The following is a 27536-nucleotide window of genomic DNA, read 5'->3' as shown; positions in this document are numbered from 1 at the left end:
CACTACATACATACATACATACATTACACTACATAGATACACTACATACAGTAGATACATTACACTACATACAAACATTACACTACATAGATACATTACACTACATACAGTAGATACATTACACTACATAGATACATTATACTACATACAGTAGATACATTACACTACATACATATATTACACTACATAGATACATTATACTACATAGATACATTACATTACATAGATACGTTACACTAGATACATACATTATACTACATACAGTAGATAGATTACACTACATACATACATTATACTGCATACAGTAGATAAATTACACTACATAGATACATTATACTACATAGATACATTACTCTACATAGATGCATTATACTACATAAAGTAGATACATTACGTTAGAAGGATTACTTTATCCTATCCCAGGTATTCCTTAAAGAGGTGGGGTTTCAGGTGTCTCCGGAAGGTGGTGATTGACTCCGTTGTCCTGGCGTCGTGAGGGAGCTTGTTCCACCATTGGGGTGCCAGAGCAGCGAACAGTTTTGACTGGGCTGAGTGGGAACTGTGCTTCCGCAGAGGTAGGGAGGCGAGCAGGCCAGAGGTGGATGAACGCAGTGCCCTTCTTTGGGTGTAGGGACTGATCAAAGCCTGAAGGTACGGAGGTGCCGTTCCCCTCACAGCTCCGTAGGCAAGCACCATGGTCTTGTAGCAGATGCGAGCTTCAACTGGAAGCCAGTGGAGTGTGCGGAGGAGCGGGGTGACGTGAGAGAACTTGGGAAGGTTGAACACCAGACGGGCTGCGGCGTTCTGGATGAGTTGTAGGGGTTTAATGGCACAAGCAGGGAACCCTGCCAACAGCGAGTTGCAGTAATCCAGATGGGAGATGACAAGTGCCTGGATTAGGGCCTGTGCCGCTTCCTGTGTAAGGCAGGGTCGTACTCTGCGAATGTTGTAGAGCATGAACCTACAGGATCAGGTCACCACCTTGATGTTAGCGGAGAACGACGGGGTGTTGTCCAGGGTCACGCCAAGGCTCTTAGCACTCTGGGAGGAGGACACAATGGAGTTGTCAACCGTGATGGCGAGATCATGGAACGGGAAGAGCTCCTGGGGAAGGACTGCATACATTACACTACATATATACATTACACTACATAGATACATTACACTACATACATAACATTACACTACATACAGTAGATACATTACACTACATATATACATTACACTACATAGATACATTACACTACATACAGTAGATACATTACACTACATACAGTAGATACATTACACTACATAGATACATTACACTACATACATACATTGCACTACATAGATATATTAGACTACATAGATACATTACGTACATACATTACACAGATACATTACACTACATATATACATTACACTACATAGATACATTACACTACATAGATACATTACGCTACATAGATACATTACACTACATACACACATTACACTACATAGATACATTACACTACATAGATACATTATACTACATACACACATTACACTACATAGATACATTACGCTACATAGATGCATTACAGTACATAGATGCATTACACTACATAGATGCTTTACACTACATACATACATTATACTACATACATACATTACACTACATACAGTTGAAGTCGGAAGTTTACATACACTTGCAAAATTACCAAAAATGAGGTCATGGCTTTAGAAACTTCTGATAGGTTAATTGACATAATTTGAGTCAATTGGAGGTGTACCTGTGGATGTATTTCAAGGCCTACCTTCAAACGCAGTGCCTCTTTGCTTGACATCATGGGAAAATCAAAAGAAATCAGCCAAGACCTCAGAAAAAAATGGTAGACCTCCACAAGTCTGGTTCATCCTTGGGAGAAATTTCCAAATGCCTGAAGGTACCACGTTCATCTGTAAAAACAGTAGTACGCAAGTATAAACACCATGGAACCACGCAGCTGTCATACCGCTCAGGAAGGAGATGGCTTCTGTCTCCTAGAGATGAACGTACTTTGGTGCGAAAAGTGCAAATCAATCCCAGAACAACAGCAAAGGACCTTGTGAAGATGCTGGAGGAAACAGGTATAAAAGTATCTATATCCACAGTAAAACGAGTCCTATATTGACGTAACCTGAAAGGCCGCTCAGCAAGGAAGAAGCCACTGCTCCAAAACTGCCATGAAAAAGCCAGACTACGGTTTGCAACTGCACATGGGGAAAAAGATTGTACTTTTTGGAGAAATGTCCTCTGGTTTGATTTAACAAAAATAGAACTGTTTGTCCATAATGACCATTGTTATGTTTGGAGGAAAAGGGAGGAGGTTTGCAAGCCGAAGAATACCATCCCAGGCATTTCCTGTGGCTCAGTTGGTCGAGCATGGTGTTTGCGACGCCAGCATGGTGTGTGCAACACCAGGGTTGTGGGTTCGATTCCCACGGGGGGCCAGTACAAAAAAAAATAAAAAATATCCCAACCGTGAAACACGGGGGTGGCAGCATCATGTTGTGGGTCCTTTGCTGCAGGAGGGACTGGTGCAGTTCACAAAATAGATGGCATCATGAGGGAGGAAAATTATGTGGATATATTGAAGCAACATCTCAAGACATCAGTCAGGAAGTTAAAGCTTAGTTGCAAATGTGTCTTCCAAATGGACAATGACCCCAAGCATACTTCCAAAGTTGTGGCAAAATGGCTTAAAGACAATGAAGTCAAGGTATTGGAGTGGCCATCACAAAGCCCTGACCTCAACCCTATAGAACATTTGTGGGCAGAACTGAAAAAGCGTGTGCGAGCAAGGAGGCCTAAAAATCTGACTCAGTTACACAAGCTCTGTCAGGAGGAATAGGCCAAAATTCAACCAACTTATTGTGGGAAGCTTGTGGAAGGCTTGACCTAAGTTAATCAATTTAAAGGCAATGCTAAAAAATACTAATTGAGTGTATGTAAACTTCTGACCAACTGGGAAAGCTGAAATAAATCATTCTCTCTACTATTCTGACATTTCACATTCTTAAAATAAAGTGGTGATCCTAACTGACCTAAGACAGGGCATTTTTACTAGGATTAAATGTCAGGAATTGCGGAAAAAACTGAGTTGTAATGTATTTGGCTAAGGTGTATGTAAAACTTCTGACTTCAACTGTACAGTCGTGGCCAAAAGTTTTGAGAATGAAACAATTTTTAATTTTCACAAAGTCTGCTGCCTCAGTTTGTATGATGGCAATTTGCATATACTCCAGAATGTTATGAAGAGTGATCAGATGAATTGCAATTATTTGTAAAGTCCCTCTTTGCCATGCAAATGAACTGAATCCCCAAAAAACATTTCCACTGCATTTCAGCCCTGCCACAATAGGACCAGCTGACATCAGGTCAGTGATTCTCTCGTTAACACAGGTGTGAATGTTGACGAGGACAAGGCTGGAGATCACGCTGTCATCTGATTGAGTTTGTATAACAGACTGGAAGCTTCAAAAGGAGGGTGGTGTTTGGAATCATTGTTCTTCCTCTGTCAATCATGGTTACCTGCAAGGAAACACGTGCCGTCATCATTTCTTTGCACAAAAAGGGCTTCACAGGCAAGGATATTGCTGCAGGGTAAGATTGCACCTAAATCAACCATTTATCGAATCATCAAGAACTTCAAGGAGAACGGTTCAATTGTTGTGAAGAAGGCTTCAGGGCGCCCAAGATAGTCCAGCAAGCACCAGGACCATCTCCTAAAGTTGATTTAGCTGTGGGATCGGGGAACCACCAGTACAGAGCTTGCTCAGGAATGGCAGCAGGCAGGTGTGATTTCATATGCACGCACAGTGAGGCAAAGACTTTTGGAGGATGGCCTGGTGTCAAGAAGGGCAGCAAAGAAGCCACTTCTCTCCAGGAAAAACATCAGGTACAGATTGATATTCTGCAAAAGGTACAGGGATTGGACTGCTGAGGACTGGGGTGAAGTCATTTTCTCTGAGGAATCCCCTTTCCGATTGTTTGGGGCATCCGGGAAAAAGCTTGTCCGGAGAAGGCAAGGTGAGCGCTACCATCAGTCCTGTGTCATGCCAACAGTAAAGCATCCTGAGACCATTCATGTGTGGGGTTGCTTCTCAGCCAAGGGAGGGGCTAACTCATAATTTTGCCTAAGAACACAGCCATGAATAAAGAATGGTACCAACACATCCTCCGAGAGCAACTTCTCCCAACCATCTAGGAACAGTTTGGTGATGAACAATGCCTTTTCCAGCATGATGGAGCACCTTGCCATAAGGCATAACTAAGTGGCTCGGGGAACAAAACATCGATATTTTGGGTCCATGGCCAGAAACTCCCCAGACCTTAATCCCATTGAGAACTTGTGGTCAATCCTCAAGAGGCAGGTGGACAAACAAAAACCCACAAATTCTGACAAACTCCAAGCATTGATTATGCAAGAATGGGCTGCCATCAGTCAGGATGTGGCACAGAAGTTAATTGACAGCATGCCAGGGCGGATTGCAGAGGTCTTGAATAGAAGGGTCAACACTGCAAATATTGACTCTTTGCATCAACTTCATGTAATTGTCAATAAAAGCCTTTGACACTTATCAAATGCTTGTAATTATACTTCAGTATTCCATAGTAACATCTGATAAAAATATCTAAAGACACTGAAGCAGCAAACTTTGTGGAAAAAACTGAAAACTGAAAACTTGAGCGTGCATAACTCTTCACCAGCCCCAAAGTCAATACTTTGTAGAGCCACCTTTTGCATCAATTACAGCTGTAAGTCTCTTGGGGTATGTCTCTATAAGCTTGGCACATCTAGCCACTGTGATTTTTGCCATTCTTCAAGGCAAAACTGCTCCCGCTCCTTCAAGTTGGATGGGTTCCGCTGGTGTACAGCAATCTTTAAGGCATACCACAGATTCTCAATTGGATTGAGGTCTGGGCTTTGACTAGGCCATTCCAAGACATTTAAATATTTTCCCTTAAACCACTCGAGTGTTGCAATTCTGACCAGTTTCCCAGTCCCTGCCGATGAAAAACATCCCCATAGCATGATGCTTCCAGTAACATGCTTCACTGTGGGGATAGTGTTCTCGGGGTGATGAGAGGTGTTGGGTTTGCGCCAGACATAGTGTTTCCCTTGATGGCCAAAAAGCTACATTTTTGTCTCATCTGACCAGAGTACCTTCTTCCACATAATTAAGCAATGGCTTTTTTCTGGACACTCTTCCGTAAAGCCCAGCTCTGTGGAGTGTACGGCTTAAAGTGGCCCTATGGACAGATACTCCAATCTCCACTGTGGAGCTTTGCAGCTCCTTCAGGGTTATCTTTGGTCTCTTTGTTGCCTCTGATTAATGCCCTCCTTGCCTGGTCCGTGAGTTTTGGTGGGCGGCCCTCTCTTGGCAGGTTTGTCCGTGGGATGTTCAAAGTTTCAGATATTATTTTATAACCCAACCCTGATCTGTACTTCTCCACAACTTTGTCCCTGACCTGTTTGGAGAGCTCCTTGGACTTCATAGTGCTACTTGCTTGGTGGTACCCCTTGCTTAGTGGTGTTGCAGACTCTAGGGCCTTTCAGAACAGGTGTATATATATTGAGATCATGTGACAGATCGTGTGACACTTAGATTGCACACAGGTGGACTTTATTTAACTAATTATGTGACTTCTGAAGGTAATTGGTTGCACCAGATCTTATTTAGAGGCTTCATAGCTAAGGGGGTGAATACATATGCACTCACCACTTTTCAGTTTTAAATTTGTTTTGATAAAAGTAATTTTTTCCATTTCACTTCACCTATTTGGACTATTTTGTTTATGTCCATTACATGAAATCTAAATAAAAATCTATTTCATATTACAGGTTGTAGTGCAACAAAATAGGAAAACGCCAAGGGGGGTGAATAATTTTGAAAGGCACTGTACAAGCATTATACTATGTACATGCATTACACTACATATATTCATTACACTACATAGATACATTACACTAGATATATGCATTACACTACATAGATACATTACACTACATATATGCTTTACACTACATAGATACATTACACTACATATATGCTTTACACTACATATATGCATTACACTACATAGATACATTACACTACATATATGCATTACACTACATATATGCTTTACACTACATATATGCATTACACTACATAGATACATTACACTACATATATGCATTACACTACATATATGCTTTACACTACATATATGCATTACACTACATCGATACATTACACAACATATATGCATTACACTACATAGATGCATTACACTACATAGATACATTAAACTACATAGACATATTACACTGTATATGTACATACATTGTTATTATTTGACCCTGCTGGTCATCTATGAACATTTGAACATCTTGGCCATGTTCTGTTATAATCTCCACCCGGCACAGCCAGAAGAGGACTGGCCACCCATTATAGCCTGGTTCCTCTAGGTTTCTTCTTAGGTTTCGGCCTTTCTAGGGAGTTTTTTCTAGCCACTGTGCTTCTACACTTGCATTGCTTGCTGTTTGGGGTTTTAGGCTGTGTTTCTGTACAGCACTTTGTGACATCAGCTGATGTAAGAAGGGCTTTATAAATACATTTGAGTGATTGATTGATTGATACGGTGTATCATTGTTTTCTCTTGTTATGTCTGTCTGTCTGTCTGTCTGTCTGTCTGTCTGTCTGTCTGTCTGTCTGTCTGTCTGTTGTATGTGTGTTCGCAGGCAAGCTTCTCCTACGCTCTGATTCAGTATGACACAGAGAGAGAGGAACCTGTCAAAGACTCTAGAGGTTTCTGTATCAAAGTCCCTAAAGGTGAGAACACACACATATATATATATATATATATATATATATATACACACACACACACACACACACACACACACACACACACACACACACACACACACACACACACACACACACACACACACCCCCCATTACTTGTTGTTTTGGTCCTCAGGAGAAACTGGGTTGCTGGTTGCCAAGATTACGGCGCTGACTCCGTTCAGTGGCTATGCTAATAACCAGCAGCAGACAGACAGGAAGAAGCTGAGAGATGTGTTTGTTAAGGGAGATCTGTACTTCAACAGTGGAGACCTGCTGAGGATCGACCACGAGGGCTTTATTTACTTCATGGACCGAATCGGAGACACCTTCAGGTCAGAAACGCTTTAGCTGTTTTACTTTAGTAGTTATCAACTAAAGGTTTAATAATGAGCTGGGTTAAAAAGTTTTATGGGGCGGCAGGTAGCCTAGTGGTTAGAGCGTTGGACTTGTAACCGAAAGGTTGGAAGATCTAATCCCCGAGCTGACAAGGTAAACATCTGTCATTCTGACCAAGGCAGTTAACCCACTGGCTGTCATTGAAAATAAGAATTTGTTCTTATCTTACTTAACGTATTTAAATAAAGGTAAAAAAAACACAATGTGTTGTCATGTCCTGTGAATCACCTGCAGGTTGAGTTATGAGCTGGGTTTAAAACTATAGATGTAATGTTATTGTCCTGTCCTGTCAATCACCTGCAGATTGAGTTATGACCTGGGTTTAATACAATAGATGTAATGTAATTGTCATGTCCTGTGAATCATCTGCAGGTTGAGTTATGAGCTGGGTTTCTCTAGGTTTCTTCCTTCTTGGAAGTGTTTGCAGTCTGCTTCTGCTTGCTCTTTTGGTTCTAGGCCAGGCTACTGTCTGAATTATTTTCATATGAGTTAACGTCCAGGTGGAAAGGAGAGAACGTGGCCACCACGGAAGTGACTGAGCACCTGATCATGGTGGAATGTATCGAAGAAGCCAACGTCTACGGTGTCAAGGTTCCAGGTGATTTTGCATTTTAGTCATTTAGCAGACAATCTTATCCAGAGGTAGCTAGGTTCATTTAACAGACTCTCTTATCCAGAGGTAGCTAGGTTCATTTAACAGACTCTCTTATCCAGAGGTAGATAGGTCCATTTAATAGACTCTCTTATCCAGAGGTAGCTAGGTTCATTTAACAGACTCTCTTATCCAGAGGTAGCTAGGTTCATTTAACAGACTCTCTTATCCAGAGGTAGCTAGGTTCATTTAACAGACTCTCTTATCCAGAGCGATTTACAGTCACCTCATTAAACATATCTTTTTTATAGAATAGTTTTATTCACAGAATGTTTTATATACACTACACACAGTTGACATAGTACATATAGCTACATATAACAATACACACCTACACACCTACAACACACACAGTCACATCATTGTGTAGTTATTAACCCAGTGTTTTCTTCTCATGTTGGCTGTGAAGGACCAGGACTTTAAAGGGGGAGAATTTAAAATCAATGAGAATTTCTGAAATGGTATCAAAGTCAGCTGTCTCTTTTGGTGATCGTGCTTTGTGACGTACCCCACAGGACACGAGGGGAGGGTTGGAATGGCAGCGGTCAAACTGAAAGATGACATGGAGTTTGACAGTAAAGCCACGCTAGAGCACGTCAAGACCTGCCTGCCCAGCTACGCTAGACCACGCTTCATACGCATACAGGTGAACCCATGGGAATAATGTCCAAATTACAATCATCGTCATGATACCTTTTATTTACAAAGCGCTTAAAGCTACCATCTGGGATATGTTGAAGAGATTCCCTGATCCCAGATTGTACCTTTTTAAAGATTTTCTCAAATGCTTAAGATTCATAAAACGTACATTTTAATGTAATTTATTTTATTTTAAAAATCCCAGAATTCCCTGGCTGTGACTGGAACGTTCAAGCAGATGAAGGTGAAGCTAGCCGAAGAGGGATTCAACCCATCCGTGATGCAGGATCAATTATACTTCCTGGAGGACAGTAAGGGATACGTCCCCATGACACAGGAGATGTACCAGTCTATTTCTGATGGAAAGATACACTTATGATTGATTTTCTTTTACAGATTTTCTAACTGTTAATCTCTTATTTTAAAATTAACTGTCAAATTATTCACTGATGTGTTTAAATGAAAGGGAGCAAAATACTAATGTCAAAGACCAAGTGTTTTGACCAAGACCACATTTAGTGCATTTTATGACTATAGAAAAAAAAAAAATTATGGAACATTATTAAATAAATAAATCTAGATTGATTTTGTAATAAATACTAAAGACATATTGTGTATCTATCTGAGATGTGTGACTGTGTCACTTAAAAAAATGATATCTGATAAAAAAAAGAATAAATAAAAGGCTTCAGAGCTCTGCCATCTCTGCACCCTAAAATCACAATGGTGTTTGTGGGAAACAGTTGGTAGGGAGACTACATGGTCGTATGCATCGGGCACCAAATGGAAGAAAACGGATTGGATCAAGGTGGGACTACCTGAACTTGTACAATAAGAAACATTAATTTTCCATTGCAAAACATGTTGCTACGGTGTGCCTAATGAATACGACCCAGGAGCTAACCTTGGCTACAGTAGAGCAGGAAAGTTAGTGGTATCTATTGTAGTCACAGAGGAACAAGACCAACAGCTGAGTCTCCTACACCCAGAGGAGGACCAGGGATTTGGGGAGATCTGAGCTTTGGGGCAATCTGAAGTCCCCTGACAGGGCAGCACACCTGGTAGTGCCCACACTGCACCCACAGGTGGCAGAAACTGGGCAAGCTGTAGAACTTGGTGAGCTTCCTCAGGACCCGTTTTCCCAGCTGGTTGGAATTGGTTGGAGAAGGCCACTCTGGGATCTGAAAGAGGCCTGAGGGGCTTGGGCCTGAGGAGAGACGCCTGAGCTGGGTGTCATTTAGGGGGTGGATGAGGTCTGGGTCTTTATGTCCAGGCTGCGAGTCCGTGACAGAGCTAGAGAGAGGCTTAGAAAGGGGATCAGTGTTATGACTAAACAGGGGCCCAATGGGGCCAGGTAAGGGCTCACTGCTGCAGCTCAGAGAGCGTACTGTCCTCCTCGGCCTGTTCTCAGACCCAGACTTTTCTTTATCCATCCAGAATGGTGGTTGTGGTCTAAATCCAGTCTTATCACTGTCCAAGCGGAGCTGTGGTTGGACCCTCTGAACTCTGAAGGCAGCAGTACAGGGGATCTCTTTAGGGCCATCTCTGGCTCCTGTCTCTGGGTCCTGGCTGGTCTGGGCCTGGCTGGTCACTAGCTCTCTGAGTCCTGTCTTGGGGCTGGCCTCTAGCTCTTTGGATCCTGTATTGGGGCTGGTCTGTGTCTGGCCGGCCTCCAGCTCTTTGGATCCTGTCTTGGGGCTGGTCTGTGTCTGGCCGGCCTCCAGCTCTTTGGATCCTGTCTTGGGGCTGGTCTGTGTCTGGCCGGCCTCCAGCTCTTTGGATCCTGTCTTGGGGCTGGTCTGTGTCTGGCCGGCCTCCAGCTCTTTGGATCCTGTCTTGGGGCTGGTCTGTGTCTGGCCAGCCTCCAGCTCTTTGGATCCTGTCTTGGGGCTGGTCTGTGTCTGGCCGGCCTCCAGCTCTTTGGATCCTGTCTTGGGGCTGGTCTGTGTCTGGCCAGCCTCCAGCTCTTTGGATCCTGTCTTGGGGCTGGTCTGTGTCGGGCCGGTCTCTTGCTTTTTGGGTGTTTTCAGTGTTTCATCCTCTGTGTGACTGATTGCCTTTTCAATCTCCTTTGGTTTCCTAGTCATGAGAGAGGCAGCCAAGCCCTCTGCTGCTGTTGTTGTGTGATTCTCCGAATCACTGTTTGTCTCTGACAGCTTCTCAACAGTTTTTCTGACTGGAGACTGCTGCTCCTCCATTTTACTGACTGCCTGTTTTTCAGCATCCTCGGCCAGAAGGTCGGCGGCCATTTTGCGAATGATGTTCCAGTCCCTGATGATGTCCTCTGAGGTGGTCAGCTGTGACGTCACGGTGAAGCGGATGATGCGTTTCCTATCGATGTCGGCGGGGACAAGGTACATGGTGCCGGACCGCGTCAGTCGCCGTAGCAACTCCTGAGTCAGGGCATTCCCTTCCTGAGAGAGAGAGAGGGAGGGTGAGACAGAGAGAGAGGGAGGGGGGGGAGATGGGGAGACAGAGAGAGGGGGGAGACAGAGAGAGAGAAGGGGGAGAGAGAGAGATTTGACAGTTGAGAGATACCTGTGTTTGGCCCTTTTCTCATTGACGTAAGTTTAAGGAGAGGCAGTGCGACGAGATTTCAATTAACATAATGTGTAAGTAAGCTCTGTATTTATATCCTAAAATAGGCCCATTTATTTGTGTTCTGAGAAAATGTGAACGTGATAAAATTTACATTTTTATTCAAACTAGATTTGGGTTCAATACTTAGGACGGGATTCAACCCAAATCAGTTTGGAGTTGGGTTCAGTAGTCAGGCCGGGATTCAACCCAAATCAGGTTGGAGTTGGGTTCAATAGTTAGGCCGGGATTCAACCCAAATCAGGTTGGAGTTGGGTTCAATAGTCAGGCCGGGATTTAACCAAAATCAGGTTGGAGTTCGGTTCAATAGTTAGGCCAGGATTCAATCCAAATCAGGTTGGAGTTGGGTTCAATTGTCAGGCCGGGATTCAATCCAAATCAGGTTGGAGTTGGATTCAATAGTCAGGCCGGGATTCAATCCAAATCAACTTGGAGTTGGGTTCAATAGTTAGGCCGGGATTCAATCCAAATCAGTTTGGAGTTAGGTTCAATAGTCAGGCCGGGATTCAATCCAAATCAGCTTGGAGTTGGGTTCAATACTTAGGCCCGGATCTAATCCAGTCAGGTTGGAGTTGGGTTCAATGCTTAGGCCGGAATTCAAACCATTCAGGTTGGAGACAATGCTGCTTTTAAAGGCAATGTTCCCACGTTAGCAGAGACCTCATTAAAATGCTGCATATGTAGACTCAACCAGAAACAACCTTTAACTGGAGCATTGTCCAAAGACTGTGATCGGATTGAATCCCAGCCTTAGAGGTGGGTTGGGCAGTCCCAGGTTATCCACGTGAAGGAATGATCTCTATCAGTGTTCTGCCTTTCACCTTGAGCAGCATAATAACACACATACCTGTTACCTCACAGGTTTAAACAGACAATGACTGACCTTTGAACTCCTGGCTGTGATAGCAGTTGACCTCTAAGCTGTACATTTCCATGAACAAGCCCTGTCAATCATTATCCAGCTCATACTGTGAACATACTGTACCTATACAGTATGTTCACAGGTGACCATGACATGTAAGAACCAGCTATGTGGACATTGTAGAGACCCATCTCTATACTGTGTTCTGTGTGAGACGGTGAATCCTGTTCAAATGTTCCTCAATGGGAGATGTACAGTATATGATACAACACAACACAACTTTACAATACAATACAACACAACTTTACAACACAACTTTACAACACAATACAACTTTACAATACAATACAACAGAACTTTACAATACAACACAACTTTACAATACAACTTTACAACACAACACAACTTTACAATACAACACAACTTTACAACACAATACAATACAACACAACTTTACAATACAATACAACTTTACAACACAACTTTACAATACAACACAACTTTACAATACAATACAACACAACTTTACAATTCAACACAACTTTACAACACAACACAACTTTACAATACAACACAACTTTACAACACAACTTTACAACACAATACAACACAACACAACTTTACAATACAAGGATAGGCCACATACCTTGAGACAGAAGACCACCAAGCCAAGGTGTCTCTCAGCAGGCATGTCAAAGTTAGGGTCACATCTAACCAGGGACTCCAGTAGCTTAGCCATCTCTACACCCTGAAAACACAAACAGAGGTCAGTCACTGTAATGCAGCATCTCAAATTACAGAGGGAGAAAGAAACCGACAGACAGGCAGACAGGCAGACAGACAGACAGACAGACAGACAGACAGACAGACAGACAGACAGACAGACAGACAGACAGACAGACAGACAGACAGACAGACAGACTACATACATGTCTGATGTGTCCCTGAAGGTTCTTCAGACCGAAGGAGCGCATCACAAACCACAGCTTCAGAGAGCGGAACCGTCGACTCAGGGGGATCTGCCAATGCTGACAGACACAGTGGATCAGGATCAAGGTTAACATTCAAATCAACGTTAACATCTATAGATTAAGATCCAGATCAGTTTCCAGATCAGTTTCACGATCAAGATCAGTTTCAAGATTTGCATGCTTTCCCGACAGAGGTTAATGTTAGGATTTGGGTACAGCTGATCCTAGATCTGTGTTTAAAGGCAGAAGTTGGACCAACAATGTTGATGAGTTTATCACAGGAGTATACAAAAGGTAGGTAGTGTGTACCATGAAGTAAATGTTAAAAATAAAGTCTTCAAATTGGTAGGTAGGTATAGAGCGTGGTTCAGTTGGTAGAGTTTGCAATGCCAGGGTTGTGGGTTTGATTCCCACGGGGGACCAGTACGAAGAAAGTAGGAAAATGTATGCACTCACTACTGCAAGTCGCTCTGGATAAGCGCGTCTGCTAAATGACTAAAATGTCAAATGTAGGTAGTTTGTACCATGAAGTCGGTGGCTTGGTCTGAGTTTTCGTGTCTGAGGTAGACAGGGTCGACACTGAAGGTTTGTTGGAGCTTGTACTTGTCCTTCACCCTGTTAGGACCATCGTAGAAAACATGTTACTATACCTCTCTATCCCTAGATTAGTTACACTGTACATGAAGCCTGAAGGGCTTTCCAGACAGGATGCCATGGGGCTGAGCGTTAGCCAAAATAGAGCAGAGTCCTATTTTCTCTGCCTTGGCTGAGTGGCTTTCACGTGCACGAGCAACGGCGATCGCTCTACCTGGATAACATTCTGCCTCCCGCCTAGCTCCAATAAATGATGAATGGGCAACTCTGCCACCGCTTCGTGTCTGGAAAGCCCTTGAGGGTCGTCATAACTCCTCTCTACCACCCTCTCTCTTTTTAAAACATTTTACTGCAGTGGGCTAAATCAGGGTCACACAGAGTGATTCTTGGTCTTAAATCTACTTTGAAACAAAAGTTTACACCTCACACACATGGTTATGGACTTAACAAACAGAAGACCGCGTCAGATATAGAGTTGAAATGTATTACATTTTGAGTTTACATCCCAATATTACACTTTATATAGAGTACAGAAGACTGAACTATAACAAAACCGTTTGACATAGAAACACCAGATTTCCGGCTGTCTTTCTGAAGTGTTAATTTATTATTATTAATATTCCACCCATGAGGCCACTAGAGGGGATTTGGTCATTAGACTGCAGGACAGGATGAAAACCAGGTCTTCCTCCCTCTCTCTCTCTCCCTCTCTCTTCCTTTCTCCCATTCCTCTCTCTCTCCCTCTCTCCCTCCCATTCCTCTTTCCCTCCCCTTTCTCTCTCTCTCTCCCTCCCTCTCTCCCTCCCCTTTCTCTCTCCCTCCCTCCCTCCCTCCCTCCCTCCCTCCCTCCCTCCCTCCCTCCCTCCCTCCCTCCCTCCCTCCCTCCCTCCCATTCCTCTCTCCCTCCCCTTTCTCTCTCTCTCTCTCCCTCTCTCCCTCCCATTCCTCTCTCCTTCCTCTCTCCCTCCCCTTTCTCTCTCTCTCTCTCCCTCTCTCCCTCCCATTCCTCTCTCCCTCCCCTTTCTCTCTCTCTCCCTCCCCTTTCTCTCTCCCTCCCCTTTCTTTCTCTCTCTCTCCCTCCCTCTCTCCCTCCCCTTTCTCTCTCCCTCCCTCTGTCCCTCCCCTTCCTCCCTCCCTCCCTCCCTCCCTCCCTCCCTCCCTCCCTCCCTCCCTCCCCTCCCCTCTCTCTCACCAGAAGGCAGTGCAGTCGAAGTGGACCATCATCCATTTGGAAGGGTTGAATGCGAAGGAGTCAGCGTACTCTATACCCCCCAGAGGTCCTCTCAGTTCAGGGCAGAGGAACGCTGAGCCGGCGTACGCTGCATCCACATGCAGCCACAGACCTTCCTCTGCACCTAGGCCAGGCAGGGGGAGGAATACATACACGTTTTGCAGAGAATCTGGGGGGCGGTGGGAGTCCGAGTGGAACTTGAACCTGTGACCCTTATCTGTATTCATACAGCGTCTCAGAGTAAGTATAAAGTAGCCTTGCGGGAACCTTGGCTTGTGTGAGCAGGAATGGGTCATAGGAGCAGAGCAACGTCTCAGAGTGCTGATCTGGCATCAGCCCCCCCCCCCGTCCGTCCGTCCGTCCGTCCATTCATGATCAGCGCTGTTACTCTGAGACGCTTTATGACTACGGACCCAGGACGCTGAGATTTTACAAAGTCATATGTCATACATGTTATGTATGGTACGTGTTGTATGTCATACGGGTGTGTATAATAATTAGAGGTAGGAGATACAGACGTACACACTGGTCCCAGCTCTGACAGGTCGTCGAAGGCACACACCCCCGTGGTCCCCAGAGTGGCACACAGCTGAAACAAACAAACAAACATGATCATTGGTTTGGTTACAACCTATATACTCTACCATGACCTACCATCCCCTAATATACCCTACCATGACCTACCACCCCTAATATACCCTACCATGACCTACCATCCCCTAATATACCCTACCATGACCTACCACCCCTAATATACCCTACCGTGACCTACCATCCCCTAATATACCCTACCATGACCTACCACCCCCTAATATACCCTACCATGACCTACCACCCCTAATATACCCTACCATGACCTACCATCCCCTAATATACCCTACCATGACCTACCACCCCTAATATACCCTACCATGACCTACCATCCCCTAATATACCCTACCATGACCTACCACCCCCTAATATACCCTACCATGACCTACCACCCCTAATATACCCTACCATGACCTACCATCCCCTAATATACCCTACCATGACCTACCATCCCCTAATATACCCTACCATGACCTACCATCCCCTAATATACCCTACCATGACCTACCACCCCCTAATATACCCTACCATGACCTACCATCCCCTAATATACCCTACCATGACCTACCATCCCCTAATATACCCTACCATGACCTACCACCCCCTAATATACCCTACCATGACCTACCACCCCTAATATACCCTACCATGACCTACCACCCCCTAATTACCCTACCATGACCTACCACCCCCTAATATACCCTACCATGACCTACCACCCCTAATATACCCTACCATGACCTACCATCCCCTAATATACCCTACCATGACCTACCACCCCTGATATACCCTACCATGACCTACCATCCCCTAATATACCCTACCATGACCTACCACCCCTAATATACCTTACCATGACCTATCACCCCCGAAAATCACCCTACCATGACCTACCATGACAGGTACCAGTCCTCTCCTCCTGTCCTCCTGGATGGCCTGTTTCAGAGTGTCTCCTCTCAGGGAGAAGTGGTCGTCTGGAGGGAGGAACCTGATCTTCACCAGGGAGATCAGACCTGCCTTCTCCACTGAGGAGTGAGCCTGATAGAGGCAGAGAGCAGACGGAGAGATGGACAGACAGACAGGCAGATGGATGGACAGACAGACAATCTCTCGTTATGCAGAACTCACTATTTGTCATGTGTGTGTGTGTGTGCGCGTGTTTGTGCTTTCGTGCATGTTTGCAAACGTTGCATATGTGTGAGTGTGTGGGTCCCTAACCCATCCCATCTTGACCTGGTCTGATGCGTAGGCCACCAGTCTGGAGTTGACCACTGAGTCGTCCAGGTCTCTGTCTGCTGGATCTGTCCTCTTCTGCTGCTGGATCCTGGCCTTCCTGGCAGCCAGCAGAGCTACCAGACTACTCTCACTCACTGTGCTCTGAGAGGAGAGAGGGATGGGGAGGGAGGGAGGGAGGAAGGAAGGAAGGGGGAGGGAGGGAGGGAGGGAGGGAGGGAGGGAGGGAGGGAGGGAGGGAGGGAGGGAGGGAGGGAGGAGGGAGGGAGGGAGAAAAGCACTACGTTTCTGTAAACTGAAACACCTGAGGGCTCTTATTTACTGCTCTCTGAGAGGAGTGTAGAGAATGGTATTCCCATTCACCACTAGATGGTTCTGTGAGAGTACATGTCTCTCTCCAGTAGACAGGCAGGTACATGTCTACCTGCCTATTCCTCCCTCGGTGCTGTCTAGTTGGTACTGTAAAGGTGAGTATGGTCAGGTGTATCCAAGTGTATCTATCCTACCTGAAGTATTCCTCCCCCGGTGCTGTCTAGTTGGTACTGTAAAGGTGAGTATGGTCAGGTGTATCCAGGTGTATCTATCCTACCTGAAGTATTCCTCCCCCGGTGCTGTCTAGTTGGTACTGTAAAGGTGAGTATGGTCAGGTGTATCCAGGTGTATCTATCCTACCTGAAGTATTCCTCCTCCGGTGCTGTCTAGTTGGTACTGTAAAGGTGAGTATGGTCAGGTGTATCCAGGTGTATCTATCCTACCTGAAGTATTCCTCCCTCGGTGCTGTCTAGTTGGTACTGTAAAGGTGAGTATGGTCAGGTGTATCCAGGTGTATCTATCCTACCTGAAGTATTCCTCCTCCGGTGCTGTCTGGGTGGTGATGGAGGAAGAAGGTGGGGAGACCAAGGGCTTTACACAACCAGTCCATCACGTTCATCTCCAGCTCTGTACACGCCGGGCTGGAGGCCTGGACCCAACACAACATCATGTTATTCTATCATAAATAATTAATAAATAAATAAATATCACACTACTATAGGATTTCCTGCAGGAGTTTTCTGTAACAGATGATTGTATCCAAAGTTACTTCTAGTTAACCCATGGCTCATGTGGAGAAAAAAAACTCACAAACTTGATGTCACAGTTAATGTGCTGCCAGGAAATATCTTAAAAAAAAACATGATATTCGAGTCTTTAAACCAAAACTTTAGTTGGATAATTAAGTGAGTTTATTTTGTGTAGTTCCACACAAAGAGTAAATAAAGTTGGATGTGATAAGATGGTTACCCAGGTGAATCCGATGTTGTTGATGGCATCAGCCAGCATGTCTCCTAACATGGAGGGCCAGGAGGTCAGGGCTGGGTAGTACGCATGCATGTAGGGGCTCTGCCAGTGGACCACCTGACCAACACACACACACAAACACACACGCAGGCACAAACACACTCCATCATTATTGCCAGAAAGATACTTTGGGGGACAGAATATCCTTACAACAAGTTACAGTGAACATTTCATGTTTGATCCACAATGGTCCTGGTAACGTCTCATAGTCACTCAGTGAACAATTCATGTTTGAATCACAATGGTCCTGGTAACGTCTCATAGTCACTCAGTGAACAATTCATGTTTGAATCACAATGGTCCTGGTAACGTCTCATAGTCACTCGGCAATTGAGGTCCTTGTTATAAACTCAGCAAAAAAAGAAACATCCTCTCACTGTCAACTGTGTTTATTTTCAGCAAACTTAACATGTGTAAATATTTCTATGAACATAACAAGATTCAACAACTGAAACATAAACTGAACAAGATCCACAGACATGTGACAAACAGAAATGGAATAATGTGTCCCTGAACAAAGGAGGGTCAAAATCAAAAGTAACAGTCAGTATCTGGTGTGGCCACCAGCTGCATCTGGACTGCACCAGATTTGCCAGTTCCTGCTGTGAGATGTTACCCCACTCCTTCACCAAGGCATCTGCAAGTTCCCGGACATTTCTGTGGGGAATGGCCCTAGCCCTCACCCTCTGATCCAACAGGTCCCAGAACAAGCAGTATGGCTGGTTGCATTGTCATGCTGAAGGGTCATGTCAGGATGAGCCTGCAGGAAGGGTACCACATGAGGGAGGAGGATGTCTTCCCTGTAACGCACAGCGTTGCGATTGCCTGCAATGACAATAAGCTCAGTCCGATGATGCTGTGACACACCGCCCCAGACCATGACGGACCCTCCACCTCCAAAGGCGACGTTGTTGCCGGTGATGTCTGGTGAGGACCTGCCATACAACAGGCCCACAAGCCCTCAGTCCAGCCTCTCTCAGCCTATTGCGGACAGTCTGAGCACTGATGGGGGTATTGTGCGTTCCTGGTGTAACTCGGGCAGTTGTTGTTGCCATCCTGTACCTGTCCCGCAGGTGTGATGTTTGGATGTACCGATCATGTGCAGGTGTTGTTACATGTGGTCTGCCACTGCGAGGACGATCAGCTGTCCGTCCTGTCTCCCTGTTAGCGCTGTCTTAGGCGTCTCACAGTACGGACATTGCAATTTATTGCCCTGGCCACATCTGCAATCCTCATGCCTCCTTGCAGCATGCCTAAGGCACGTTCACGCAGATGAGCAGGGACCCTGGGCATCTTTATTTTGGTGTTTTTCAGTCAGTAGAAAGGCCTCTTTAGTGTCCTAAGTTTTCATAACTGTGACCTTAATTGCCTACGGTCTGTAAGCTGTTAGTGTCTTAACGACTGTTCATGTTCATGTTCATTAATTGTTTATGGTTCATTGAACAAGCATGGGAAACAGTGTTTAAACCCTTTACAATGAAGATCTGTGAAGTTATTTGGATTTTTACGAATTCTCTTTGAAAGACAGGGTCCTGAAAAAGGGATGTTTCTTTTTTTGCTGAGTATATAATGTGTGAACATAACGTACCCCAGGCATGATGACCTTCTCTATGTCCCTGAAGATACAGTCCCAGTCCTCCGGGTCAGTGGGGGCGCTGTCTGGCAGCAGCTCTCTCATATAGCCAGGCTTCACCTCTGGGCCTGGAGTCACCTTCCTCTCTCTGATGGTGGTCAGGTACCTAGTGATGTAATCCACCATCTCTTTACCTGGACGACGGACAACACACAACAGTCAGATTACACAATATTAGATAGCATATTATATTATATAGGATATCAATCACAAACAATGTTCAACCACTCTTTGAGATCTATAGAAATAGATGTTTTGGTCTTCTTCAGGGTATAACAAAACAACAGACAGATTACACAATATTAGATAGCATATTATACTGAGCAAAAATATAAACGCAACATGCAAATAATTTCAGCGATTTTACAGTTCATATAAGGACTTTTTTTTTTTAAAGGAAATCAGTTCATTTAAATAAATTCATTAGGCCCTAATCTATGGATTTCACATGACAGGGGCGCAGCCATGGGTGGACCAGGGAGATATCGGCCCACCCATTTGGGAGCCAGGTCCATCTACTGGGAAACCAGGCCCAGCCAATCAGAATAATTTTTTCCCCACAAAAGAGCTTTATTACAGTTTTATCAGCTGTTCGGGTGGCTGGTCCCAGACGATCCTGCAGGTGAAGAAGCCGGATGTGGAGGTCCTGGGCTGGCGTGGTTAACGAGGCCGATTGGACGTACTGCCAAATTCTCTAAAACGACGTTGGAGGCGGCTTATGGTAGAGAAATGAACATTCAATTCTCTGGCAACCGCTCTGGTGTACATTCCTGTAGTCTGCATGCCATTTGCACGCTCCCTCAAAACCTGACACATCTGTGGCATTGCGTTGTACAGTATGACAAAACTGCATATTTTAGAGTTGCCTTTTATTGTCCCCATCTACCTACCTACAATACCAACCATCTTTCTACCTACAACACCAACCATCTATCTACCTACAACACCAGCCATCTATCTACCTACAATACCAACCATCTACCTGCCTACAATACCAACCATCTACCTACAATACCAACCATCTACCAACAATACCAACGATCTGTCTACCTACAATACCAACCATCTACCTGCCTACAATACCAACCATCTACCTACAATACCAACCATCTACAATACCTACCATCTACCTACCTACAATACCAACCATCTACCTACCTACCTACAATAACTACCTACAATACCTACCATCTACCTACCCTACAATGCCAACTGCCTACCTACCCACCTACCCTACCTACCCACCTACCCTACCACCCTACCTGCCTCCCCCACCCACCTACCCAACCACCCTGCCTACCCACCCTACCTACCTACCTACCTACCTACAATAACTATCTACAATACCAACCATCTACCTACCTACAACACCAACCATCTACCTACCTACAATACCAACCATCTACCTGCCTACAGTACCAACCATCTACCTGCCTACAATACCAACCATCTACATACAATACCAACCATCTACCTACCTACAATACCAACCATCTATCTACCTACAATACCAACCATCTATCTACCTACAATACCAACCATCTACCTACCACCAATACCAACCATACATCTACCTACAGCAACAACCATCTATCTACCTACAATACCAACCATCTACCTGTCTACAATACCAACCATCTATCTACCTACAATACCAACCATCTACCTACAATAACAACCATCTACCTACCTACAATAACTACCTACAATACCTACCTACAATATCTACCTACAATAACTACCTACATTAACTACCTACAATACCTACCTACAATAACTATCTACAATACCTACCTAAAATACCTACCTACAATAACTACCTAAAATACCTACCTACAATACCTACCTACAATAACTACCTATATTAACTGCCTACAATACCTACCTACAATAACTATCTACAATACCTACCTAAAATACCTACCTACAATAACTACCTAAAATACCTACCTACAATACCTACCTAAAATACCTACCTACAATAACAACCTACAATACCTACCTACAATAACTACCTACAATAACTACCTACAATACCTACCTAAAATACCTACCTACAATAACAACCTACAATACCTACCTACAATAACTACCTACAATAACTACCTACAATACCTACCTAAAATAACTACCTACAATAACTACCTACAATCTAAATACATGGTTTTAGCTTTACTCAGCACTATATAGAGAAGAAGCCTTTCTTACCTCTACGATTGTATTCCTCTGCCTGCATCCTTGTAACAATAGAGTTGTCAGCTGAGAGGTGTACAGTAGTGTGTTAGATCAGTGTTTCTCTCTGCTGGTGTGGTGTTGTAGGTTTAGTTAAGAGACAGAGGTACAGACATATATATACAGGGCCACCGATGGAGACCGCCTTAAAGGTACTGACGTAGACTGACTTAGAAACTAATGCTCGTCTCTCTACCTTCCCACCTACAGTTAAATAAACATCAAGGGCTGCATCTCATTTCACAATAGATGTCCTCTCTCCACGTGCCCTGGTGCGGTGCACTCCCGCTCTCCCCTTCATAGGTCTATCTGTCTGGGATGAATAGGTAAATGTGATGGTCACACACACACACACACACACACACACACACACACACACACACACACACACACACACACACACACACACACACAAAGCTGTGTTGAAAGTAAATTAAACTTTCCTTCACTCCTCATTTTCCCTCTATGACCTAAATAAACTAACATGATACACACAAATGGCACCCTTTACCCTATATAGCCCTATAGGCCCTGGTCAAAAGTAGTGCCCTGTAAAGGAGATAGGGCTCCATCTGGAACGCAGTGAACCAGCAGATGTTATCATATGCAGATGTTATCATATGCAGGATGTCCTGCAGTATCAAACTATCAAATGAAATCAAATTGTATTTGTCACATGTGCCGAATACAACAGGTGTAAACCTTACTGTGAAATGCTTACTTACAAGCCCTTAACCCACAATGTAGTTCAAGAAAGAGTTAAGAAAATATTTACTAAATAAACTAAAGTACATTTTTTAAATAAAAAGTAACAATAAAATTACATAACAATAACGAGGCTATATACAGGGGGTACACGTTAGTCGAGCTAATTTGTACATGTAGGTAGGGGTAAAGTGACAATGCATAGGTAAACAGCGAGTAGCAGCAGTGTAAAAACAAAGTCTGGGTGGCCATATGATTAGTTTTTTTCAATTGTTTAAGCACAATTTTGAAAACAGGGCCCGGTTTGTCAAAACACTACACACAATTAGCACAACCCTACACCAAAGTAGCACAACACTTTAGATCATTTGCAAAATGGAACACTGTCAAAACTATACATGACTTCATAAAAACAATATTTTGTTACCATACGAAACACACACATTTCATATGACTTCAATCTTTTTGAACCAGTTACACACTGCTGTTGCTAACCTAAAACACTTTTAGCAAGTCTAATTGTCAGTGATTAGAGTACTGTAAATGAAGTACACAGAGAAAGTGCAACTATACAAACACTACACAAGACCAATGCTGCAGACTGAGGAAAATATCATTTATTTCTCTCCATATACCCAAATCAGTCAACATGTCAACATGGAAAATCACAACAAAACACATCCCAGTTTTCATGCTACTACAGTAGTGTGCATAACACTGTTAGCTCAGCAAACAACAGACAAACGTAAAATACTGTATCCAGTACAGGTTACAATTACAGTAAATAACAACAACAACAAACATAAAAAATAATCTGAAAAAAACGGACAATATTGTACAGAAAATACTACAGTAAACATACTATACATTATCTCTTCACCTAGCTGGATCTGGCCAGAGAATTTCATCAACATCACAAGCAATATCCTCATTAGCAAGACAACGCGGGAAGAACCGTCTTGAATGTGGAATCCATCCTTGCACAGCTGCAGCGTCGACTTGGTCACAGGCGTCCTCCATGGCCTGAATGAGGGGTACCTGAGCCTGGGGCTGGAGATCGTAAACCTTCCACCGCCATGCAGAGAAAAACTCTTCCATAGGGTTTAGAAACGGAGAGTATGGTGGAAGGTATAGTACTGTCAACTGTGGATGGTGTTGAAACCAGTTCTGGACCAAAGCAGAGCGGTGGAATGACACATTGTCCCAGATGACAGTGTATTGCATCTGGTGCATTTCATTACCTGCTGTGACGATGTGGTGCAATCGGTCCAAAAATGCGAGAATGTGAGGTGTGTTGTAAGGGCCCATTTTGGCATGACGGAGGAGAACCCCATGCTGTGAAATGGCAGCGCAAAGGGTGATGTTACCCCCACGTTGCCCTGGGACATTGATTATAGCCCTGTGGCCAATGATATTTCTGCCTCTCCTTCTTTTGTTTTTCCTTCTCTTTTCTTTTCTTTTCTCCTCTCCTTCTTTTTCCTTTTGTGAGGTTGAACCCTGCTTCATCAATATATATGAATTCATGCAGGATTTCCTCAGCATCCATCTGCAAAACTCCCTGAAATACAGTGAAAGACAAGATTGTGTAGTTCAGGATAGGTCTGGTATACAGTCAATGTAAAAAAGTCATGTGTGCAGTATGCAACATCACAGTGCTAAAGTGAACAATACAAACCTTCTCATACTCATGCCGCAGCCGTTTGACCCTCTCTGAATTCCGCTCAAAAGGCACTCGATGAAGTTGTTTCATTTGAACCTGATGTCTTTTCAGGATGCATGCCAGTGTTGACTGAGAGACCTGATGGACATTATTGAAAATGGCATGGTCACCGATAATGTTGGCTTGTAGTTCTCTGAGCCTGATAGCATTATTGGCCAAAACCATGTTTATTATCTCTCTCTCTTGTTCTTGCGTGAATATGGGCCCCCTTCCTCCTTGTCGTTCTCGACCCTCAAACCTATGTAGAGAATAATACATGTAACTTACTGTACAATGTCACAGGAAGGGGTATCACAAGTGCTGATATGGTGCATACAATAAGCGGCTGATTACTGTAACAATAGACAGATCTTCTTTTACCTGTTTTCCTGTCGAAAAGTCCTTATGACAGATGCCACTGTATATCTGCTAAGATTTGGCTGAACTCTCAGTCCAGCCTCCCTCAGCGTCAATCCGTGGTTCACAACATGGTCCACTAGTGTTGCACGAATGTCATTTGATAAGTTTGGTCCTCTTCTTCTTTGTGCACGTTCTCCTCCTGCTTCAGGTCTTCCTCGACCTCTGGCTCGGCCTCTGCCTCTTCCTCTACCTCCTTCTCCGTGTACTCCTCCTCTCACCCTCACTCTTCTTCTGACTCCTTCCATTTTGGTTGAAGGCAGGTGAACTTACCTGCTGCATTTTTATAGTGCTTAAACCTGATTGGTGTGTCTACAATTTAGCAATCATGTGTTTGTGCACCTGATGGCTGTGTTTAACAGATTGGCTCATAGGTGTGGTAATTTGACGGTCAGTGGTTTGGAATTGCAAGGAAGTGACATCATGATATACTTCTGTGTCTGATGTATACAAGTGTGTTTAGTGTTTTGCAAATCACTGTGTGTAATGTTTTGCAAATAGTGTGAAGCTGACAATGTGCTTACGGTTGTGCAAATCTAGCCTTGTGTTTTGTTCCTTGAGTGTAAGGTTTTGCTAATTGTGGGAAAAGTTACATTTTAGTGTGTAAGCAATTGTAAAAAACTGTAATTGTTCAGCAGTCTTATAGCTTGGGGTTAGAAGCTGTTATGGAGCTTTTTGGACCTAGACTTGGCACTCCGGTACCACTTGCCGTGCGGTAGCAGAGAGAACAGTCTATGACTTGGGTGACTGGAATCTTTGACAATTTTTGTGGCCTTCCTCTGACACCGCCTAGTATATAGAGTAGGTCCTGGATGTCAGGAAGCTTGGCCCAAGTGATGTATTGGGTCGTATTCAATACCCTCTGTAGCGCTTTAAGGTCAGATGCCAAGCAATTGTCATACCAGTCGGTGATGCAACTGGTCAGGATGCTCTCGATGGTGCAGCTGTAGAACTTTTTGAGGATCTGGAGACCTATGCCAAATCTTTTCAGTCTCCTGAGGGGGAAAAGGTGTTGTCGTACCCTCTTCATGACTGTCTTGGTGTGTTTGGACCATGATAGTTTGTTGGTGATGTGGACAGGGAGTACAGGAGGGGACTAAGCATGCACCCCTGATGGGCCCCGGTGTTGAGGATCAGCGTGGCAGATGTGTTGTTGCCTACCCTAACCACTAGGGGGCGGCCCGTCAGGAAGTCCAGGATCCAATTGCAGAGGGAGGAGTTTAGCCCCAGGGTGCTTCGCTTAGCTTTGTGGGCACTATGGTGTTGAACGGTGAGCTGTAGTCAATGAACAGCATTCTCACATAGGTGCTCCTTTTGTCTCTTGTTGTTTTCCTTTAACAAGTTGAGGGTAAGGTCATCTAAACCTTTAACCTGTTTACATTATGTGGAACACTGAGTGGATGAGCAAGCACCAACCTTTTGAAGATCTTAGAATTATTAAACAACTGGGTTTTATATTTTGACTACGTGGATATCTGTCACGCCCTGGCCATAGAGAGGGTTTTATTCTCTATTTTGGTTAGGCCAGGGTGTGACTAGGGTGGGCATTCTATGTCCTTTTTTCTATGCTTTGTATTTCTTTGGTTTGGCCTGGTATGGCTCTCAATCAGGGACAGCTGTACATTGTTGTCGCTGATTGGGAGCCATACTTAGGCAGCCTGTTTTCCTTTGAGGTTTTGTGGGTAGTTGTTTTCTGTCTTGTGTGTTCACCTGGCAGAACTGTTGGCTTTCGTTTTCTTGTTTTATTTAAAGTGTCATTAAAGTTAATATGAGCACTTACCACGCTGCATCTTGGTCCCCTCTGTCAGATGATCGTTACAGAACTACCCACCACAACTTGCTTGGGAGGAGATGGACACCTGGTCTCATCAGGAGTGGATTGGGAGGAGAGACTGGACTTGGGGCCAGGTGATCGACAGATATCGGAGCCTACCCAGGAAGGCTGAGAGGCAGCACACGGGGAGATTGGCGGAGTCAGGCGATAGACCTGAGCCAACTCCCCGTGCTTACCGGAAGCAGCGTGGTACTGGTCAGGCGCCGTGTTATGCTGTGAAGCGCACGGTGTCTCCAGTGCGTGCTCATAGCCCGGTGCGCTATAGGCCAGCCCCCCGCAAGAGCCATGCTAGAGTGGGCATCGAGCCAGGACGGGTTGTGCAGGCCGTGCGCTTCAGACCTCCAGTGCGTCTCCAGGACCCGGTCTATCCTGTGCCTGCTCCCAGAGCCAGGCCTCCTGCATGTCTCCCCAGCCTGGTGAGTCCTGTGCCTGCGCCCAGAGCCAGGCCTCCTGCAAGTCTCCCCAGCCTGGTGCGTCCTGTGCCTGTGCCCAGAGCCAGGCCTCCTGCAAGTCTCCCCAGCCTGGTGAGTCCTGTGCCTGCACCCAGAGCAAGGCCTACTGAAAGTCCTGCCAGTCCGGAGCCGCCAGAGCCGCCTGCCAGTCCGGAGCCGCCAGAGCCGCCCACCAGTCCGGCGCCGCCAGAGCCGCAGCCAGCTCTATATTATCTGTGTTGTCGTTCAGCCACGACTGGGTAAAACATAAGATATTACAGTATTTAATGTCCCGTTGGTAGGCTAGTCTCGACCGTAGATCATCGAGTTTGTTTTCCAGTGATTGCACATTGACCAATAGAACCGATGGTAGTGGCGATTTACTCACTCGCCTCTGAATCCTCACAAGGCGTTCCCGACCTCCCTCTGTATCTCCGCATTTTCTTCATGCGAATGACAGGGATTTGTCCCTGGTCTCCGGAAAGTAGTATATCCTCTGCGTCGGATTCATTAAAGAAAAAATCTTTGTCCACCTTACGGTAAACCTCCCAATAACAGATGAATGAGATGGAATAACTCTTATGAAATAATATCTATTTCTCCATTTTCCTCATCTATGTGTAATTTCAAATGACAA

At 44.6% G+C, this 27536-nt stretch overlaps 2 protein-coding genes across 2 annotated transcripts in view; one reads left to right on the top strand and one right to left on the bottom strand.

The window, feature by feature from the left end:
- Positions 1 to 9240, top strand: part of LOC106595315 (very long-chain acyl-CoA synthetase) — a 21494-nt gene extending 12254 nt beyond the window's left edge. The window contains exons 6-10 of the mRNA XM_045689644.1: positions 6735 to 6825; positions 6977 to 7175; positions 7740 to 7837; positions 8407 to 8537; positions 8736 to 9240. Coding sequence (XP_045545600.1) covers positions 6735 to 6825; positions 6977 to 7175; positions 7740 to 7837; positions 8407 to 8537; positions 8736 to 8909 — 693 coding nt within the window. The 3' untranslated portion in view covers positions 8910 to 9240. The remainder of the gene's footprint in view (positions 1 to 6734; positions 6826 to 6976; positions 7176 to 7739; positions 7838 to 8406; positions 8538 to 8735) is intronic.
- On the bottom strand, positions 8812 to 21892 carry LOC106587893 (histidine decarboxylase). Its single transcript, XM_045689645.1, has 12 exons — positions 21790 to 21892; positions 19537 to 19715; positions 17892 to 18005; positions 17449 to 17571; positions 16611 to 16754; positions 16272 to 16415; positions 15309 to 15375; positions 14748 to 14910; positions 13486 to 13576; positions 12920 to 13018; positions 12637 to 12738; positions 8812 to 10944 (listed from the first exon to the last, which is right to left on the bottom strand). Exons 1-12 carry the CDS (start codon positions 21815 to 21817, stop codon positions 9478 to 9480), a joined length of 2721 nt encoding a protein of 906 aa, XP_045545601.1. The 5' UTR covers positions 21818 to 21892; the 3' UTR covers positions 8812 to 9477.
- Between the last annotated feature and the right edge of the window lie 5644 nt (positions 21893 to 27536).

This window comes from Salmo salar, chromosome ssa11, assembly GCF_905237065.1.
Source record: "Salmo salar chromosome ssa11, Ssal_v3.1, whole genome shotgun sequence".
NCBI classification, from domain to species: Eukaryota; Metazoa; Chordata; class Actinopteri; order Salmoniformes; family Salmonidae; genus Salmo; species Salmo salar.
This window is presented reverse-complemented; position numbering and strand designations above follow the sequence as displayed.

Excerpts from the sequence above, each read along its gene's own strand:
- LOC106587893 (XM_045689645.1), bottom strand. The coding sequence starts at position 21,817 with ATGCAGGCAGAGGAATACAATCGTAGAG. Across the intron at positions 16,755-17,448 it reads CCGGAGGAGGAATACTTCAG|AGCACAGTGAGTGAGAGTAG; the intron begins GTAGGATAGATA and ends CTCTCCTCTCAG. Across the intron at positions 14,911-15,308 it reads GTCAGAGCTGGGACCAGTGT|GTGCAGAGGAAGGTCTGTGG; the intron begins GTACGTCTGTAT and ends TGCCTGGCCTAG.